This window comes from Ornithorhynchus anatinus, chromosome X2 (genome assembly GCF_004115215.2).
Source record: "Ornithorhynchus anatinus isolate Pmale09 chromosome X2, mOrnAna1.pri.v4, whole genome shotgun sequence".
NCBI lineage: Eukaryota > Metazoa > Chordata > Mammalia > Monotremata > Ornithorhynchidae > Ornithorhynchus > Ornithorhynchus anatinus.
Window position 1 is genome coordinate 13479549 of NC_041750.1, and position 14878 is coordinate 13494426.

Here is a 14878-nt window from a genome sequence, read left to right on the forward strand (position 1 = left end):
CAGAGGAGATCTCCTCCCTCCTCGCAAGTGCCACCCCCTCCACCTGCGCCTCGGACCCCATTCCCTCTCACCTTCTTAAAACCATCGCCCCTGCCCTCCTCCCTTCCTTAACTTCTATTTTTAACCACTCAATCTCCAAGGGCTCCTTCCCCTCTGCCTTCAAACATGCCCACGTCTCCCCCATCCTAAAAAAACCCGCTCTTGACCCCACTTCCCCCTCCAGTTATCGTCCTATCTCCCTACTACCCTTCCTTTCCAAAATCCTAGAACGAGTCGTCTAAATCGATGCCTAGAATTCCTTAACTCCCATTCTCTCCTAGACCCCCTCCAATCTGGCTTCCGTCCCCTCCACTCTACCGAGACTGCTCTCTCTAAGGTCACCCCATGACCTCCTTCTTGCCAAATCCAATGGCTCCTACTCCATTCTGATCCTCCTTGACCTCTCTGCTGCCTTTGACACTGTCGACCATCCCCTCCTCCTCCATACCTTATCTCACCTTGGCTTCACGGACTCTGTCCTCTCCTGGTTCTCCTCTTACCTCTCTGGCCGATCATTCTCGGTCTCCTTCGCTGGAGCCTCCTCCCCCTCCCATCCTATAACTGTTGGAGTTCCTCAAGGGTCAGTTCTTGGCCCTCTTCTGTTCTCCATTTACACTCACTCCCTCGGTGAACTCATTCGCTCTCACGGCTTTGACTACCATCTCTACGCAGATGACACGCAGATCTACATCTCCGCCCCTGTCCTCTCCCCCTCCCTTCAGGCTCGCATCTCCTCCTGCCTCCGGGACGTCTCCACCTGGATGTCGGCCCGCCACCTAAAACTCAACATGAGCAAGACTGAGCTCCTCATCTTCCCTCCCAAACCCGGTCCTCTCCCAGACTTCTCTATCACCGTGGATGGCACGACCATCCTTCCCGTCTCTCAGGCCCGCAATCTCGGTGTCATCCTTGACTCGTCCCTCTCGTTCACCCCACACATCCTATCCGTTACCAAGACCTGCCGGTTTCACCTCTACAATATCGCCAAGATCTGCCCTTTCCTCTCCACCCAAACGGCTACCTTACTGTTACGGGCTCTCGTTATATCCCGGCTAGACTACTGTGTCAGCCTTCTCTCTGACCTCCCTTCCTCCTCTCTCGCCCCGCTCCGGTCTATTCTTCACTCCGCTGCCCGGCTCATCTTCCCGCAGAAACGATCTGGGCATGTCACTCCCCTTCTTAAACAACTCCAGTGGTTGCCTATCGACCTCCGCTCCAAACAAAAACTCCTCACTCTAGGCTTCAAGGCTCTCCATCACCTTGCCCCTTCCTACCTCTCCTCCCTTCTCTCTTTCTACCGCCCACCCCGCACGCTCCGCTCCTCCGCCGCCCACCTCCTCACCGTCCCTCGGTCTCGCCTATCCCGCCGTCGACCCCTGGGTCACGTCCTCCCGCGGTCCTGGAACGCCATCCCTCCTCACCTCCGCCAAACTGATTCTCTTTCCCTCTTCAAAACCCTACTTAAAAATCACCTCCTCCAAGAGGCGTTCCCAGACTGAGCTCCTCTTCCCCCTCTACTCCCTCTGCCATCCCCCCTTTACCTCTCCGCAGCTAAAGCCTCATTTTCCCCTTTTCCCTCTGCTCCTCCACCTCTCCCTTCCCATCCCCACAGCACTGTACTCGTCCGCTCAACTGTATATATTTTCGTTACCCTATTTATTTTGTTAATGAATTGTACATCGCCTCGATTCTATTTAGTTGCCATTGTTTTTACGAGATGTTCTTCCCCTTGACGCTGTTTATTGCCATTGTTCTTGTCTGTCCGTCTCCCCCCGATTAGACTGTAAGCCCGTCAAACGGCAGGGACTGTCTCTATCTGTTGCCGACTTGTTCATCCCAAGCGCTTAGTACAGTGCTCTGCACATAGTAAGCGCTCAATAAATACTATTGAATGAATGAATGAATGAATGAAGGTGCTGGTGGAAGGGATGGATTTTGAGAGGAGGCAAGGGATCTCTTGAGAAATTGCCGGGAAAGTTGGGAGAGTTGAAGAAGGGGCAGGAGGAGGGAGGGATAGGAGAGGAGCAGGGGAGATTTTAGGGAGATTGTGCCTGATGGTTTCAATTTTCTCAAAAAAGTACCTGGCCATTAGGGTCAAGAGATGAGGGAGGCAGGGGGACAGGATGCTTGAGGAGGGAGCTAAACATCTGAAACAGCCGGTGATGGCAATGGGCATGGGAGTCATGCCCATGATTGAGGGAAATGGGGACCTCTGGCTTCGGGAAAATGTAGTTGCTGGCAGTGGGTGCTACGAGAAGAAGTTTCTTCCCTCTGGTCCAGTCCCCCTTCCGGAGCAATAATAATAATAATGGCATTTGTGAAGCGTTTACTATGTGCTAAGCACTGTTCTAAGCACGGGGGTAGATACGAGGTAATCAGGTCGTCCCACGTGGGGCTCACAGTCTCAATCCCCATTTTACAAATGAGGTAACCAGGGCCCAGAGAAGTTAAGTGACTTGCCCAAGTGACCGCCACGCATCAGCTACATGACTTTGGGCAAGTCGCTTCACTTTCCTGGGCCTCAGTGACCTCATCTGTCAAATGGGGATGAAGACCATGAGCCCCACGTGGGACAACCTGCTTACCTTGTATCTACCCCAGCGCTCAGAACAGCGCTTGGCACATAGGAAGCGCTGAACAGATACCGTCATCATCATCATCATCATCATCATTACTATATCTACTCCAGTGAGTAGCACAGTGACTGGCACACAGTAAGCAACTAACAAATGCCATTAAAAGAAGGAAAACCAAAGAAACCTCCGGTTCCGGTCAGTGAGCAGATGATGCCGGCACCTGATTCTTTAGTCTTGGCGCACCTGAGGCAGCCCACTCCCAGGTGCCACCCTTAGGCAAAAGTGAACACTTTGGGAAAGTTTACACTCTCCAGGTGACTCGTCTTTGGAGGGGGGAAAAGGGTAGTTATGTCATTTATTTTCAGTTTGGTACCATAGCGGTAGCAAGCCCGCATAAACAGCTGTTGCAACCGGGGAGAGAAAGAAGGGCAGGAAGGGAAAGAGTGTGTAAGAGAGAGAGGAGGAGGAGGAGGAGAAGGAGAGGACGGAGGGTGCGGCGGGGTCCCCGCCCGCAGGGCAGGGAGTCTCCCGAAAAGGCTCCCGGGGAAGGGGGAGGCTCCTCCCGCCCAGACCGGACCGTCCCACCCCGCACCCGAGCCCGGCCGCTCCCCGGCGCGCGCCCCCCGCCCCCACGCGCGCCCCCCAACGGCCGCATGCCCCGGGTGACGTCATCGCCCCGTCACCTAGCAACCAGCAGCCGCCTCCCGCCCCCTCGGATCCCGCAGCTGAGGATGGAGGCCCAGGCCCCGCCGGCTCCGGTCCCCTCCGCCACGGTAAAGTCTGCCCCCCCAGCCTCGCCGGACCCCCACCCTGCCTGGGAGGGAGGGGACGGGGGGAGGGGGGCGGGCGGCGGCCTCAGGGGTCGCTCCCCACTTAAGCGGAAAGAGGAAACTGAGGCCCAGACAAGTGCGGCGACTCGTCCAGGGTGTCTTAACGGGCGAGCGGCCGACGCCCTCTCTGCCATTGAGGGCCAGTGGGTCCCGCACAGCAGGGTGGGCCGAAAGAAGGCGCCCCCAGGCCCCTGAGCTGTCAGCATCCCCCAGTTCGAAGATCCGACGTCCGGTGGCTTTCTCTATGACCGTTGAAGGGGGACGGATTTTGATCTACCCGGGGAAGCCGGTGGGCTAAACTGCGATTAACCGAGCTTGCTTTCTTTAACTCCCTTCGGTCAGTGACGGACCGGGCAGGTAAGAGGAACACACTCCTCCAACACGCGGGGATGAGGCTCGACACACGGAGAAGCACGCAGAGTCGGTGTGAGCCTTCATCTAGTCAGAGAGATACCCACATTCATTCAATCGTATTTATCGAGACTGGAGTGGGGAGAGACAGGAGGAAGGGAGATCTGAGAGGAGGCTGACCCAATAATCCAGTCAGGATATTATGAGAGCTTGTACCAGCACGATAGCCATTTGGATGGAGAGGAAAGGGTGGATCTTGGTGACGGATTGGATGTGTGGGGTGAATGAGAGAGCAGAGTCGAGGATGACACCAAGGTCGCGGGCCTGTGAGAGGTGAAGGATGGTCGAGCCGTCCTCAGTGACGGGGAAGTCAGGAAGAGGACAAGGTTTGGGGGGAAGATAAGGAGCTCAGTTTTAGACATGTTGAGTTTTAGGTGGCGGGCAGACATCCAGGTGGAGACGTCCTGGAGGCAGGAGGAGATACGAGCCTGAAGAGAGGGGGAGAGAACAGGGGAGGAGATGTCGATTTGGGTGTCATCTACGTAGAGATGATAGTTGAAGCCGTGGGAGCGAATGAGTTCACCAAGGGAGTGAGTATAGATGGAGAACAGAAGAAGGCCAAAAACTGACCCTTGAGGAACCCCAACCCCAGTGGATGGGAGGGGGTGCAGGAGCCCGCGAAGGAGATGGAGAAGGAATGGCCAGAAGGATAAGAGGAGAACCAGGAGAGGACGGAGTCTGTGAAGCCAAGGTGAGATAAGGGGTGGAGGAGAAGGGGATGCTCGACAGTGTCAAAGGCAGCTGAGAAGTCGAGGAGGATTAGGATAGAGTAGGAGCCATTGGATTTGGCAAGAAGGAGGTCATGGGTGACCTTTGAGAGAGCAGTCTCGGTGGAGTGGAGGGGACGGAAGCCAGATTGGAGGGGGTCCCGGAGAGAATTGGAGTTGAGGAATTCGAGGCAGCGAGTGTAGGCGACTCATTCTAGGAGTTTGGAAAGGAAGGGTAGGAGGGTGATAGGATGATAACTGGAAGGGGAAGTGGGGTCGAGAGAGGGTTTTTTTAGGATGGGGGAGACATGGGCATGCTTGAAGGCAGAGGGGAAGAAGCCATTGGAGAGTCAGTAGTTAAAGATAGAAGGTAAGGAGGGGAGGAGGGAAGGGGCGATGGTTTTTATAAGGTGAGCGGGAATGGGGTCCGAAGCACAGGTGGAGGGGGCGGCACTTGCCAGGAGGGAGGAGACCTCCTCTGAGGATACTGTAGGGAAGGATGGGAAAGTAGGGGAGAGGGTTGGGAGCAGGGGGGAAGGAGAAGGAGGAGGGGTGACTTTGGGGAGTTCAGACCTGATTGTGTTAATTTTCTTGAAGTAGGTGGCCTGATCGTTGGGGGTGAGGGATGTGGCGGGGGGAGGAGGAACAGGGGGCCTGAGGAGAGAGTTAAGCACGTATGATCCGAAATGATTTTTCAAACGATGGCATCTCCACTTCCTCAAGAGCCAAATTCCCTATTTCCCATCGCTCTGAGGACTCGTAGGAGCCGAGAGATTGAAAGCTGGTCTTTTCCCAAACCGTAAATAGGATGTTCTGTGAGATTTTACGGAAGCTGCAACCCCAGACCTTTGGACCCTTAGATGATATCTGGGTAACCTCGACTTAAGTTGAACGGTGGGTTTTTTGGAGAATCTGACTGAAATCTCTTTGCAGGAGACACTTTTCTCTCCAATTAGAGAAAAGGGAGTGAGTATTCATTAAAAAAAAAACCAGTCATCGAGATTAATTATCATCGTTGGATGTTTCATTTCTTGTAGGATGAGACTGATGAAATCCTAAGGAGGATTCGGGGCCAAAAAGGGGTTATCGGAATTCTAATTGTGGACCGCTACGGTAAATATATTTTGACCTGCTTTTAAAGAACTCAAATGTAACTCCGTACGTCGTGCCAAGCCTCGAGAAAAACATTCGACTTGGAAAATGCCTTGTTACTGAGGGACTGTGGTATATATTTTGTGAACGTAACGGGGTTACACTCTGCGCATCATGGCAGAAAGCAGTGTTTCTACTCCCCAACCTAAATATGATAAATTCCCGATCCCCAAATTTTAATGTTTTGCATTTTTAGAAAGGGGAAAAGGGTTTGTGTTACAGTAGTTCTTTCCTCCAGCTGTTGGTTTTGCCCCCGAGTTTGAAGATAGACTACATTGCATGGCAGTTTCTCAATCTAGGAAAGGTATGTTTATAACCTACTAGTTTTGGGGGAAGGTATTGGGCTGAGAGATATTAACTGACTTCTTATCCTAGTGTAAAAACTTGTGAACCTAAAAGAACCCCTGAATCACTCTAGTAATTTTCCAGTTTTTTATGGTGTTTGCTAAGCGCTCACTGTGTGTCAAACACTGTTCTAAGCGCTGGGGTAGACACGAGTAAATCGGGTTGGACACAGTCCCCGTCCTGCGTGGGGCTCACACCCTAATTGTCCGTGACTTGCCTGCTGTGCGACCTTGGTCAAGTCATTTCACTTCTCTGTGCCTCAGTTACCTCTGAGACTGTGAGTCCTGTGTGGGACAAGGACCGTGTCCAACCTGATTTGCTCTTCTCCACCACAGGGCTTAGTATGGTGCCTGGCACGTAGTAAGTGCTTAACAAATACCATCCTTATTATTATTATTATTATTCTCCCCTACTACATCACCTATAGATTTGAGCCCACCCTGAACCTCCTCTCCTCACAGCAATTATGCACACATCTTTAAACTCTATTGTTTCCCCCACCCATAACTTACTGCAGCTTCTGTCTCTCCCGCTAGATGGTAAGCCCGGTTGTTGAGGGCGGGGAAATCATCTTTGTGTCTATGAACTGTATCACTTTATCCCAAGCGCTAAGTACAGGGCTCTGCACAGAGGAAGTGCTCGATAACTGCCACTGGTGGGTTGATTTGATTCATACTAGGTTACTCGAGGGAAAATCAGAGATGCAGAGAGATGTTTGAGGGCACACCTCTCACCATCAGGATACATGTTCGAAGAGGTCAGTCATCCCACTCTTTGTTCAAGCATCCTGTTGCTACTGTTGGCGACCCAACTAGAAGGAATAGTGGTCTTATCCATGGTGGCATTTCTTAAGGTCTTACTGCTTCACACTTGAGAATTGAACCACGTCATCAGTTGGGAACCACCAGGAAAGCAGTATGGGCTAGTGGATGAAGCACGGGCCCAGAAGTCAGAGCCAGAGGACCAGGGTTCTAATCCCGGCTCTGCCACTTGCCTGCCATGTCTTTAGGCAAGTCACCTAGCTTCTCTGTGCCTCAGTTTCTTCAACTGTAAATTGGGGATTCAATACCCAGTTTCCCTCCTACTTACCTGTGAGGCCCATGGGGGACAGGGACTGTGTCCCATCTGATTAACCTGTGTCTACCCCAGCGCTTAGAATAGTGCTTGACACAGTATAAGCGCTTTGCAGATACTATTTAAAAAAATGGTACTTTTGAGTACTTACCCTCTGCAGAGCAACATACCCAGCGCCTGGGAGGGGACAATATAGTAGGTAACAATAATAATAATAATGATGTTGGTATTTGTTAAGTGCTTACTATGTGCCGAGCACTGTTGTAAGCGCTGGGGTAGATACAGGGTAATCAGGTTGTCCCATGTGGGGCTTACAGTCTTAATCCCCATTTTACAGATCAGGTAACTGAGGCACAGAGAAGTTAAGTGACTTGCCCAAAATCACACAGCTGACAGGTGGCGGAGCTGGGATTAGAACCCATGACCCCTGTTCCTAAGCCCGTGCTCTTTCCACTGAGCCATGCTGCTTCTCTATGGCATTTGTTAAGCACTTACTATGTACCATGCACTGTTCTAAGCCCTGGGATAGATACAAGTCCCAGTTGGGGCTCACAGTCTTGATCCCCATTTTACAGATGAGGTAAGTGAGGCACAGAGAAGTTGAGTGACTTGCCCAAGGTCACACAGCTGACAAGTGGCAGGAATCGAGATGAGAACCCTCGACCTCTGACTACCAAGCCCGGGCTCTTTCCACTACTTCATGCTGCTTCGACCTCCCCATCTTCCCGGAGCTCATCCTCTCTCTGCATGTGTGCACACGTGTGCCTTGGCTCTCAGACGCCCAGGAGAGAGAGAGTGTGCACAGCCCAAATCATCCCATCGCCACTCCCACAAGGACCGATCAAGTTGCTGAGGGTACCCCGCCTCACCCTACCACCCTAAACTCAAGTTCTGTATCCCCCAGGAGCTCGATATTGGGCTCTCTATTGCTGAAGAGGCCGCAGGGACCTTTGGCCACCCCCTCGGTGTCAGAGCAGCCTTATTTTTGAACCCATTGCTCAACCCAGTTAAGCAGGGGACGGTAAAAGGTGCACCCCCAACCCCCTGCCATCCCCCTTCCCACATACAGAGAAAAACTCACCATCAGTGGCTGTATCTTTGAATATGAAGTAATAGGACCCGAATCATCCCATTTAATGTCCATTCAAATAGACCACTTTATGCCATTTTGATTAGATGACTGATCCAAGTGGCTTCTGGGGTCTCAGTCAATTTCCAGGTATTTTCTCTCATGCTGAGCATCGTGCCACCTAAAGTGTAAGAGCTTAATAAATATTTGTGTTCATTACTGATGAAAGCCAACTAGTCGATAAGCTAGAGGTTGGTACAATCTAGCTTTAGTTCTTGCCAAACATTTTCAAATAAATATGAATATGGCACTAATTCCATGAGAGAAGCGGCTAATGAATTTGGAATATTCACTTTGCGGGGGGTTGTTATTGTTTGAGTGATGTACAAATGACCTCAACCCATCGATATTTCGTATCCTCTCCCCTCCCCCCCAACAACCCCCTCCCCTACTTTCCCATCCTTCCCTGCAGTATCCTCAGAGGAGATCTCCTCCCTCCTCGCAAGTGCCACCCCCTCCACCTGCGCCTCGGACCCCATTCCCTCTCACCTTCTTAAAACCATCGCCCCTGCCCTCCTCCCTTCCTTAACTTCTATTTTTAACCACTCAATCTCCAAGGGCTCCTTCCCCTCTGCCTTCAAACACGCCCACGTCTCCCCCATCCTAAAAAAACCCGCTCTTGACCCCACTTCCCCCTCCAGTTATCGTCCTATCTCCCTACTACCCTTCCTTTCCAAAATCTTAGAACGAGTCGTCTACAATCGATGCCTAGAATTCCTTAACTCCCATTCTCTCCTAGACCCCCTCCAATCTGGCTTCCGTCCCCTCCACTCTACCGAGACTGCTCTCTCTAAGGTCACCCATGACCTCCTTCTTGCCAAATCCAATGGCTCCTACTCCATTCTGATCCTCCTTGACCTCTCTGCTGCCTTTGACACTGTCGACCATCCCCTCCTCCTCCATACCTTATCTCACCTTGGCTTCACGGACTCTGTCCTCTCCTGGTTCTCCTCTTACCTCTCTGGCCGATCATTCTCGGTCTCCTACGCTGGAGCCTCCTCCCCCTCCCATCCTTTAACTGTTGGAGTTCCTCAAGGGTCAGTTCTTGGCCCTCTTCTGTTCTCCATTTACACTCACTCCCTCGGTGAACTCATTCGCTCTCACGGCTTTGACTACCATCTCTACGCAGATGACACGCAGATCTACATCTCCGCCCCTGTCCTCTCCCCCTCCCTTCAGGCTCGCATCTCCTCCTGCCTCCGGGACGTCTCCACCTGGATGTCTGCCCGCCACCTAAAACTCAACATGAGCAAGACTGAGCTCCTCATCTTCCCTCCCAAGCCCGGTCCGCTCCCAGACTTCTCCATCACCGTGGATGGCACGACCATCCTTCCCGTCCCGCAGGCCCGCAATCTCGGTGTCATCCTTGACTCGTCCCTCTCGTTCACCCCACACATCCTATCCGTTACCAAGACCTGCCGGTTTCACCTCTACAATATCGCCAAGATCCGCCCTTTCCTCTCCACCCAAACGGCTACCTTACTATTACGGGCTCTCGTTATATCCCGGCTAGACTACTGTGTCAGCCTTCTCTCTGACCTCCCTTCCTCCTCTCTCGCCCCGCTCCGGTCTATTCTTCACTCCGCTGCCCGGCTCATCTTCCTGCAGAAACGATCTGGGCATGTCACTCCCCTTCTTAAACAACTCCAGTGGTTGCCTATCGACCTCCGCTCCAAACAAAAACTCCTCACTCTAGGCTTCAAGGCTCTCCATCACCTCGCCCCTTCCTACCTCTCCTCCCTTCTCTCTTTCTACCGCCCACCCCGCACGCTCCGCTCCTCTGCCGCCCACCTCCTCGCCGTCCCTCGGTCTCGCCTATCCCGCCGTCGACCCCTGGGTCACGTCCTCCCGCGGTCCTGGAACGCCCTCCCTCCTCACCTCCGCCAAACTGATTCTCTTTCCCTCTTCAAAACCTTACTTAAAAATCACCTCCTCCAAGAGGCCTTCCCAGACTGAGCTCCTCTTCCCCCTCTACTCCCTCTGCCATCCCCCCTTTACCTCTCCGCAGCTAAAGCCTCATTTTCCCCTTTTCCCTCTGCTCCTCCACCTCTCCCTTCCCATCCCCACAGCACTGTACCCGTCCGCTCAACTGTATATATTTTCGTTACCCTATTTATTTTGTTAATGAATTGTACATCGCCTTGATTCTATTTAGTTGCCATTGTTTTTACGAGATGTTCTTCCCCTTGACGCTGTTTACTGCCATTGTTCTTGTCTGTCCGTCTCCCCCGATTAGACTGTAAGCCCGTCAAACGGCAGGGACTGTCTCTATCTGTTGCCGACTTGTTCATCCCAAGCGCTTAGTACAGTGCTCTGCACATAGTAAGCGCTCAATAAATACTATTGAATGAATGAATGAGTATTTTCATAATCCCTCTTATTTTTATAGGCATTCCATTGGAAACAACCCTATGTAGCTATTCATCGGTTGAGTATGCAGGGTACCTTCAGCTGCTCACACGGACGGCGCAAAGCACAGTGAGAGAGATCGATCCCGAGGATGCCCTGACTTTTCTTAGACTTAGAACCGAGAAATACGAAATCATAGTGAGCCCAGGTAATCGGATATTTAAGCCGCCTTTTTCTTACTATTAGAAGTTACATTCTGCTATATTCGGGAAGAGTTAACTGGTGTTTCCCAGCATATCGAACAGCCATTTAAAGATGGAGGTTGATGAAAACCAAAAATGCCAGGTGAGATCTCACTAAAATGACACCATCCATCTGCCCTGCTGCCCAGGTCATCTCTCTAAAACCCCGCTTGGCACGTCTCATCCTCAAAACCAGTGGGGCCTAGTGGGACAAGCACAGGACTAGGAGCCAGTAGGCACGGGTTCTTGTCCCAGTTCTGCCGTTTGCCTGCTTCGTGTCCCTGGGCAAGTCACTCCCCTCCTCTGAGCCTCAGTTTCCTCATGTGTATAATGTGGATGAAATACTTATATTGGGTCCCTCTTGAACTGTGATCCCTGTGTGTGGGATGAGGTCTGTGTCTCATCTGTTTATCGTCTATCTATCCCAGGGCTTGGCACATCCTCAGAGCTTGACAAATACCACAGTGCTTATGTATTGTTATTTATCAACCCTCTCGTGGTTGCCCATCTCCTTGTGCATCCAAGTGAACCTCCCTGCCGTTGGCTTCGAGGCTCTCCCCCAGCTCTGTCCAGTTAGCCTATATGCCCTCCTTACCCAGTACGTTTCCTGCTCTACCTCTTTGCCCATCCAAGCCCACCTCCAACCTGTGCTCTCATCTCGCTCCTGCTCTCCCCCAAACCCAGAGCTCCCTTCTCCCTCCGGCCCCCAGAAAAGTGCCAGGCCTTCCCATCTTCAAAGTCCTCCTCAAATCCCCCCCTTCCAAAAATGTTTACCCAGCTAATGATTCATACCCCAGATGTAACAATCCATAGGCTGTCTCTAGGATTTTGTGTTCATTTTAATCATCCTCTGCCCTTGTGATCGAGGTATAATCCCTGGAAAATACAGTTTATTTACTACTATATTATTATCGAACTTTCCATTTATTCTGATTCCCATGCTTGTCAATATTTTCAGGGCTGTCTCCCCTATGAGAGTGTAAGCTCCTTGTGAGCAGAGATTGTCACCTGGGAAGGAGGAAGAGGAAGTAGTAGAGCTGTGAGAAAATGAGGGAGAAACTGTATAGTGGTTTCTATTTTACCATGAGAGAAGTTGGTGAGATCATCAGGGCTTAGGGGAGAGAGGCAGTGGGAACACTGGAGGCTTCAAGAGGGAGTTGAAGGTTTGCAATATCTGGGACTGCAGGCATGGGAGTCAATGAAAGAGGAAAAAAATAGTTGCCGTGCAAGGAGAGAGAGCCAAAAAAGAGAAGTCAGAATGTGTGCCAAGTGGCAGAAATTAGCCTGGTGCCTGAATTTTCAGCAGCTGGGGTTAGCTGCGAAAACCGAGAAATGGGGAACGTGGACTGTGGGAGTGATTCAATCCATTCATGGTATTTATTGAAGGCGTACTGTGTGCGGCATGCTGTCCTGAGCGCTTGGGAGAGTACAGTAAAACAGAGTCGGTAGACACCTTCCCTGCCCACAACGAGCTTACAGTCTAGACAGGGAGGCAGACATTCGTAGAAATGAAAAATGTGTAATATATAATTGATAGATATGTACATAAGTGCAGCGGGGCTGAGGGTAGGGAGACTATCAAATGCCCAAGGTCACAGATTCAAGTGACTTTCCAACCACAGACTTCTAACCTATCACCTTGCCCACAGCCCCTCATCCGTGACCTCTACACTCTGGGCCACTCATCCTGTCCCACGTGAAGTGCTCAATAATTACCTTTGGCGATGTTGATAATGATGATGGTCAGTTAGAGTTGGTGAGGTCAGAGGTGGGGCGTCGTCTAGAGATGCTGTTGAACCCGTGTCTGGCCGAGGTGCAGTTTAAGTGGGGTCATATGAGTGGTCAGCAAAGTTGAACAAAGTGAGGAAGGGGGGTCGCCAGGGGGTCCAGAGAACAGTCATCATGGAGATTGGAAGTTCCTGAACACAACACAGGAGAAGGAAGTGAGAATAAAAAGGAGGCAGCATGGCCTGGAAGAAAGAACACGGGCGTAGGAGTCAGAGGACCTGTGTTCTAATCCTAGCTCTGACACTCATCCGCTGTGTGACCCTGGACAAATCACTTGACTTCTCTGTGCCTCAGTTACCTCATCCGTAAAATGTGGATTAAGACTGCGAATAGTGTGTGGGACAGAGACTTGTCTAACATGACTATCTTGTATATAACCCAGTGTTTAGCACAGTGCCTGGCACATATTAAGCGCTTAGAAAATGTCTTTAAAAAAAGATTTATTTTTAAATCCATCAACTATTAAGTACTGCAGGAAGACCACTGTACTAAGCACTTGAGAAAGTCCAATCCAATAGGGTCTGTAGACATGATCCCTGTCCAGGTCAGTGTGTGTTTTTAAAGAACCCTCAATGAATAAGTGTTGTATTTTCCCATTAAAAGGCATCCAGCACGATTAATGAGCCTGGTATTTTGCTTCAAATATGGGCAAGGTACACATTTTTGGTGATCTTTCAGTCTTCACCTGTGGAATCTGGTTCAACCACTTTAATGCCGTCATGAAGAATAATAATAATAATAATGTTGGTATTTGTTAAGCGCTTACTATGTGCCGAGCACTGTTCTAAGCGCTGGGGTAGACATAGGGGAATCAGGTTGTCCCACATGGGGGCTCACAGTCTTAATCCCCATTTTACAGATGAGGTAACTGAGGCCCAGAGAAGTTAAGTGACTTGCCCACAGTCACACAGCTGACAAGTGGCCGAGCCGGGATTCGAACTCATGACCTCTGACTCCAAAGCCCGTGCTCTTTCCACTGAGCCACACTGCTTCTCTATGCCAAGAATGGCCCCTTGAGGACCAGGGACTGTGCCTGATTCTTAATATGTGTCAGACATTTATTTCCCCAGGCCTTTGCCCACAGTCGGAGCTTAATACATGCTCTTACCACTACCATCTCTCTCTCTTCCTGCTGCCCTAGTGCTGCCTGGCTCTGCTCAAAGAATGACTCGTTTGGCCAGGGAGACCAACTCCTCTGAGCAGCCCACGGTGGGGAACTGGGGAGAGAGAACTCCAGCCGAATCACCAAGGGAGACCACCCTACTCCTTTCCTTTCCTGTCCCTTCTCGTGCCCCCTCTGAGGTTGCTCATGAAGTACAGATTGTCCATGCTGCAGCAGAGCGGGTGCGTAGGAGTTTTGGGGAGATGCTAGGAGGCTGTGAACATCCCCAGGGGCCCTTAGATTGATCTACTAGTTCTGATCATCTTAGCGGGTCAGCCCTTTGAGGCCCGGGACGACGTCTCCGTCAGTCACGTACTAAGTGCTTAGTACACAGTAGGCTCTTAATGAGTAACTATTACTGCTGACCCTTTATGGCAACTGTCACTCCTCCACACAGTGACTAGACTTAGAGAATCAGGCCTAGTAAGATCTGCCAGAATTGTTGTGTCGGTAAAAAGCAGCACGAATGGGGTCATTGTATTTTTAAGGTTAGAGTTTTAGTTGAAGATGAATGAGTGTTTTTTTCTTATTTTTTCCACAGATAGGGGAAAGCTTCTAGTTGTTTTGCAGGAGCTAAACGAATAGACCTTCTGCTGGATTAGATCTTACACGCATGAAACCGTACTTTGAAAAATGCTCAATTTTTCATTGTTCCTTCCTGAATTTACCAATATATTCAGCCTGTCTTCATCAAAACTGTTTCTAGCACAGTTTCTTAGTTTTTGTTTAGCATTGTATTTTCAAAGCACGGTCCGTCAAAGTATAATGCCTACGTCAAGATCCGACGTGAATCACCACGCTCAATGTTTAACATAATAAAAATGAATTTGTGAAACCTGCTTCCTGAAGGTGTTTCTGCTTTTCCTTGACTGGGCCCTGAGAGACAAAAGGAGGCAGAAGAGAGAACAGCACCAGGCGTTACAAACGTTGCAGGTGACACGACACTCACCGTTTTTGTGTCCAATGTGACTGGCACTGTGAATCCCATAGACAGGGAATGTGTCTGTTATACTGTTCTATTGTCCTCTCCCAAACTCTTAGTACTGTTACAGAATTTTATCAGAGAAACGACTC

At 50.7% G+C, this 14878-nt stretch overlaps 1 protein-coding gene across 1 annotated transcript; it reads left to right on the forward strand.

The window, feature by feature from the left end:
- Nucleotides 1–3268: 3268 nt before the first annotated feature.
- Nucleotides 3269–14644, forward strand: LOC114807442 (dynein light chain roadblock-type 2-like). Its single transcript, XM_029053360.1, has 4 exons — nt 3269–3388; nt 5601–5676; nt 10653–10820; nt 14346–14644. Exons 1-4 carry the CDS (start codon nt 3269–3271, stop codon nt 14387–14389), a joined length of 408 nt encoding a protein of 135 aa, XP_028909193.1. The 3' UTR covers nt 14390–14644.
- The last annotated feature ends 234 nt before the right edge of the window (nt 14645–14878 follow it).

Coding starts and splice junctions, on each gene's coding strand:
- LOC114807442 (XM_029053360.1), top strand. CDS start 3,269: ATGCCCCGGGTGACGTCATCGCCCCGTCACCTAGCAACCAGCAGCCGC. Junction 3,389..5,600: donor CTCCGGTCCCCTCCGCCACG/GTAAAGTCTGCC, acceptor CATTTCTTGTAG/GATGAGACTGATGAAATCCT. Junction 5,677..10,652: donor TCTAATTGTGGACCGCTACG/GTAAATATATTT, acceptor TTATTTTTATAG/GCATTCCATTGGAAACAACC.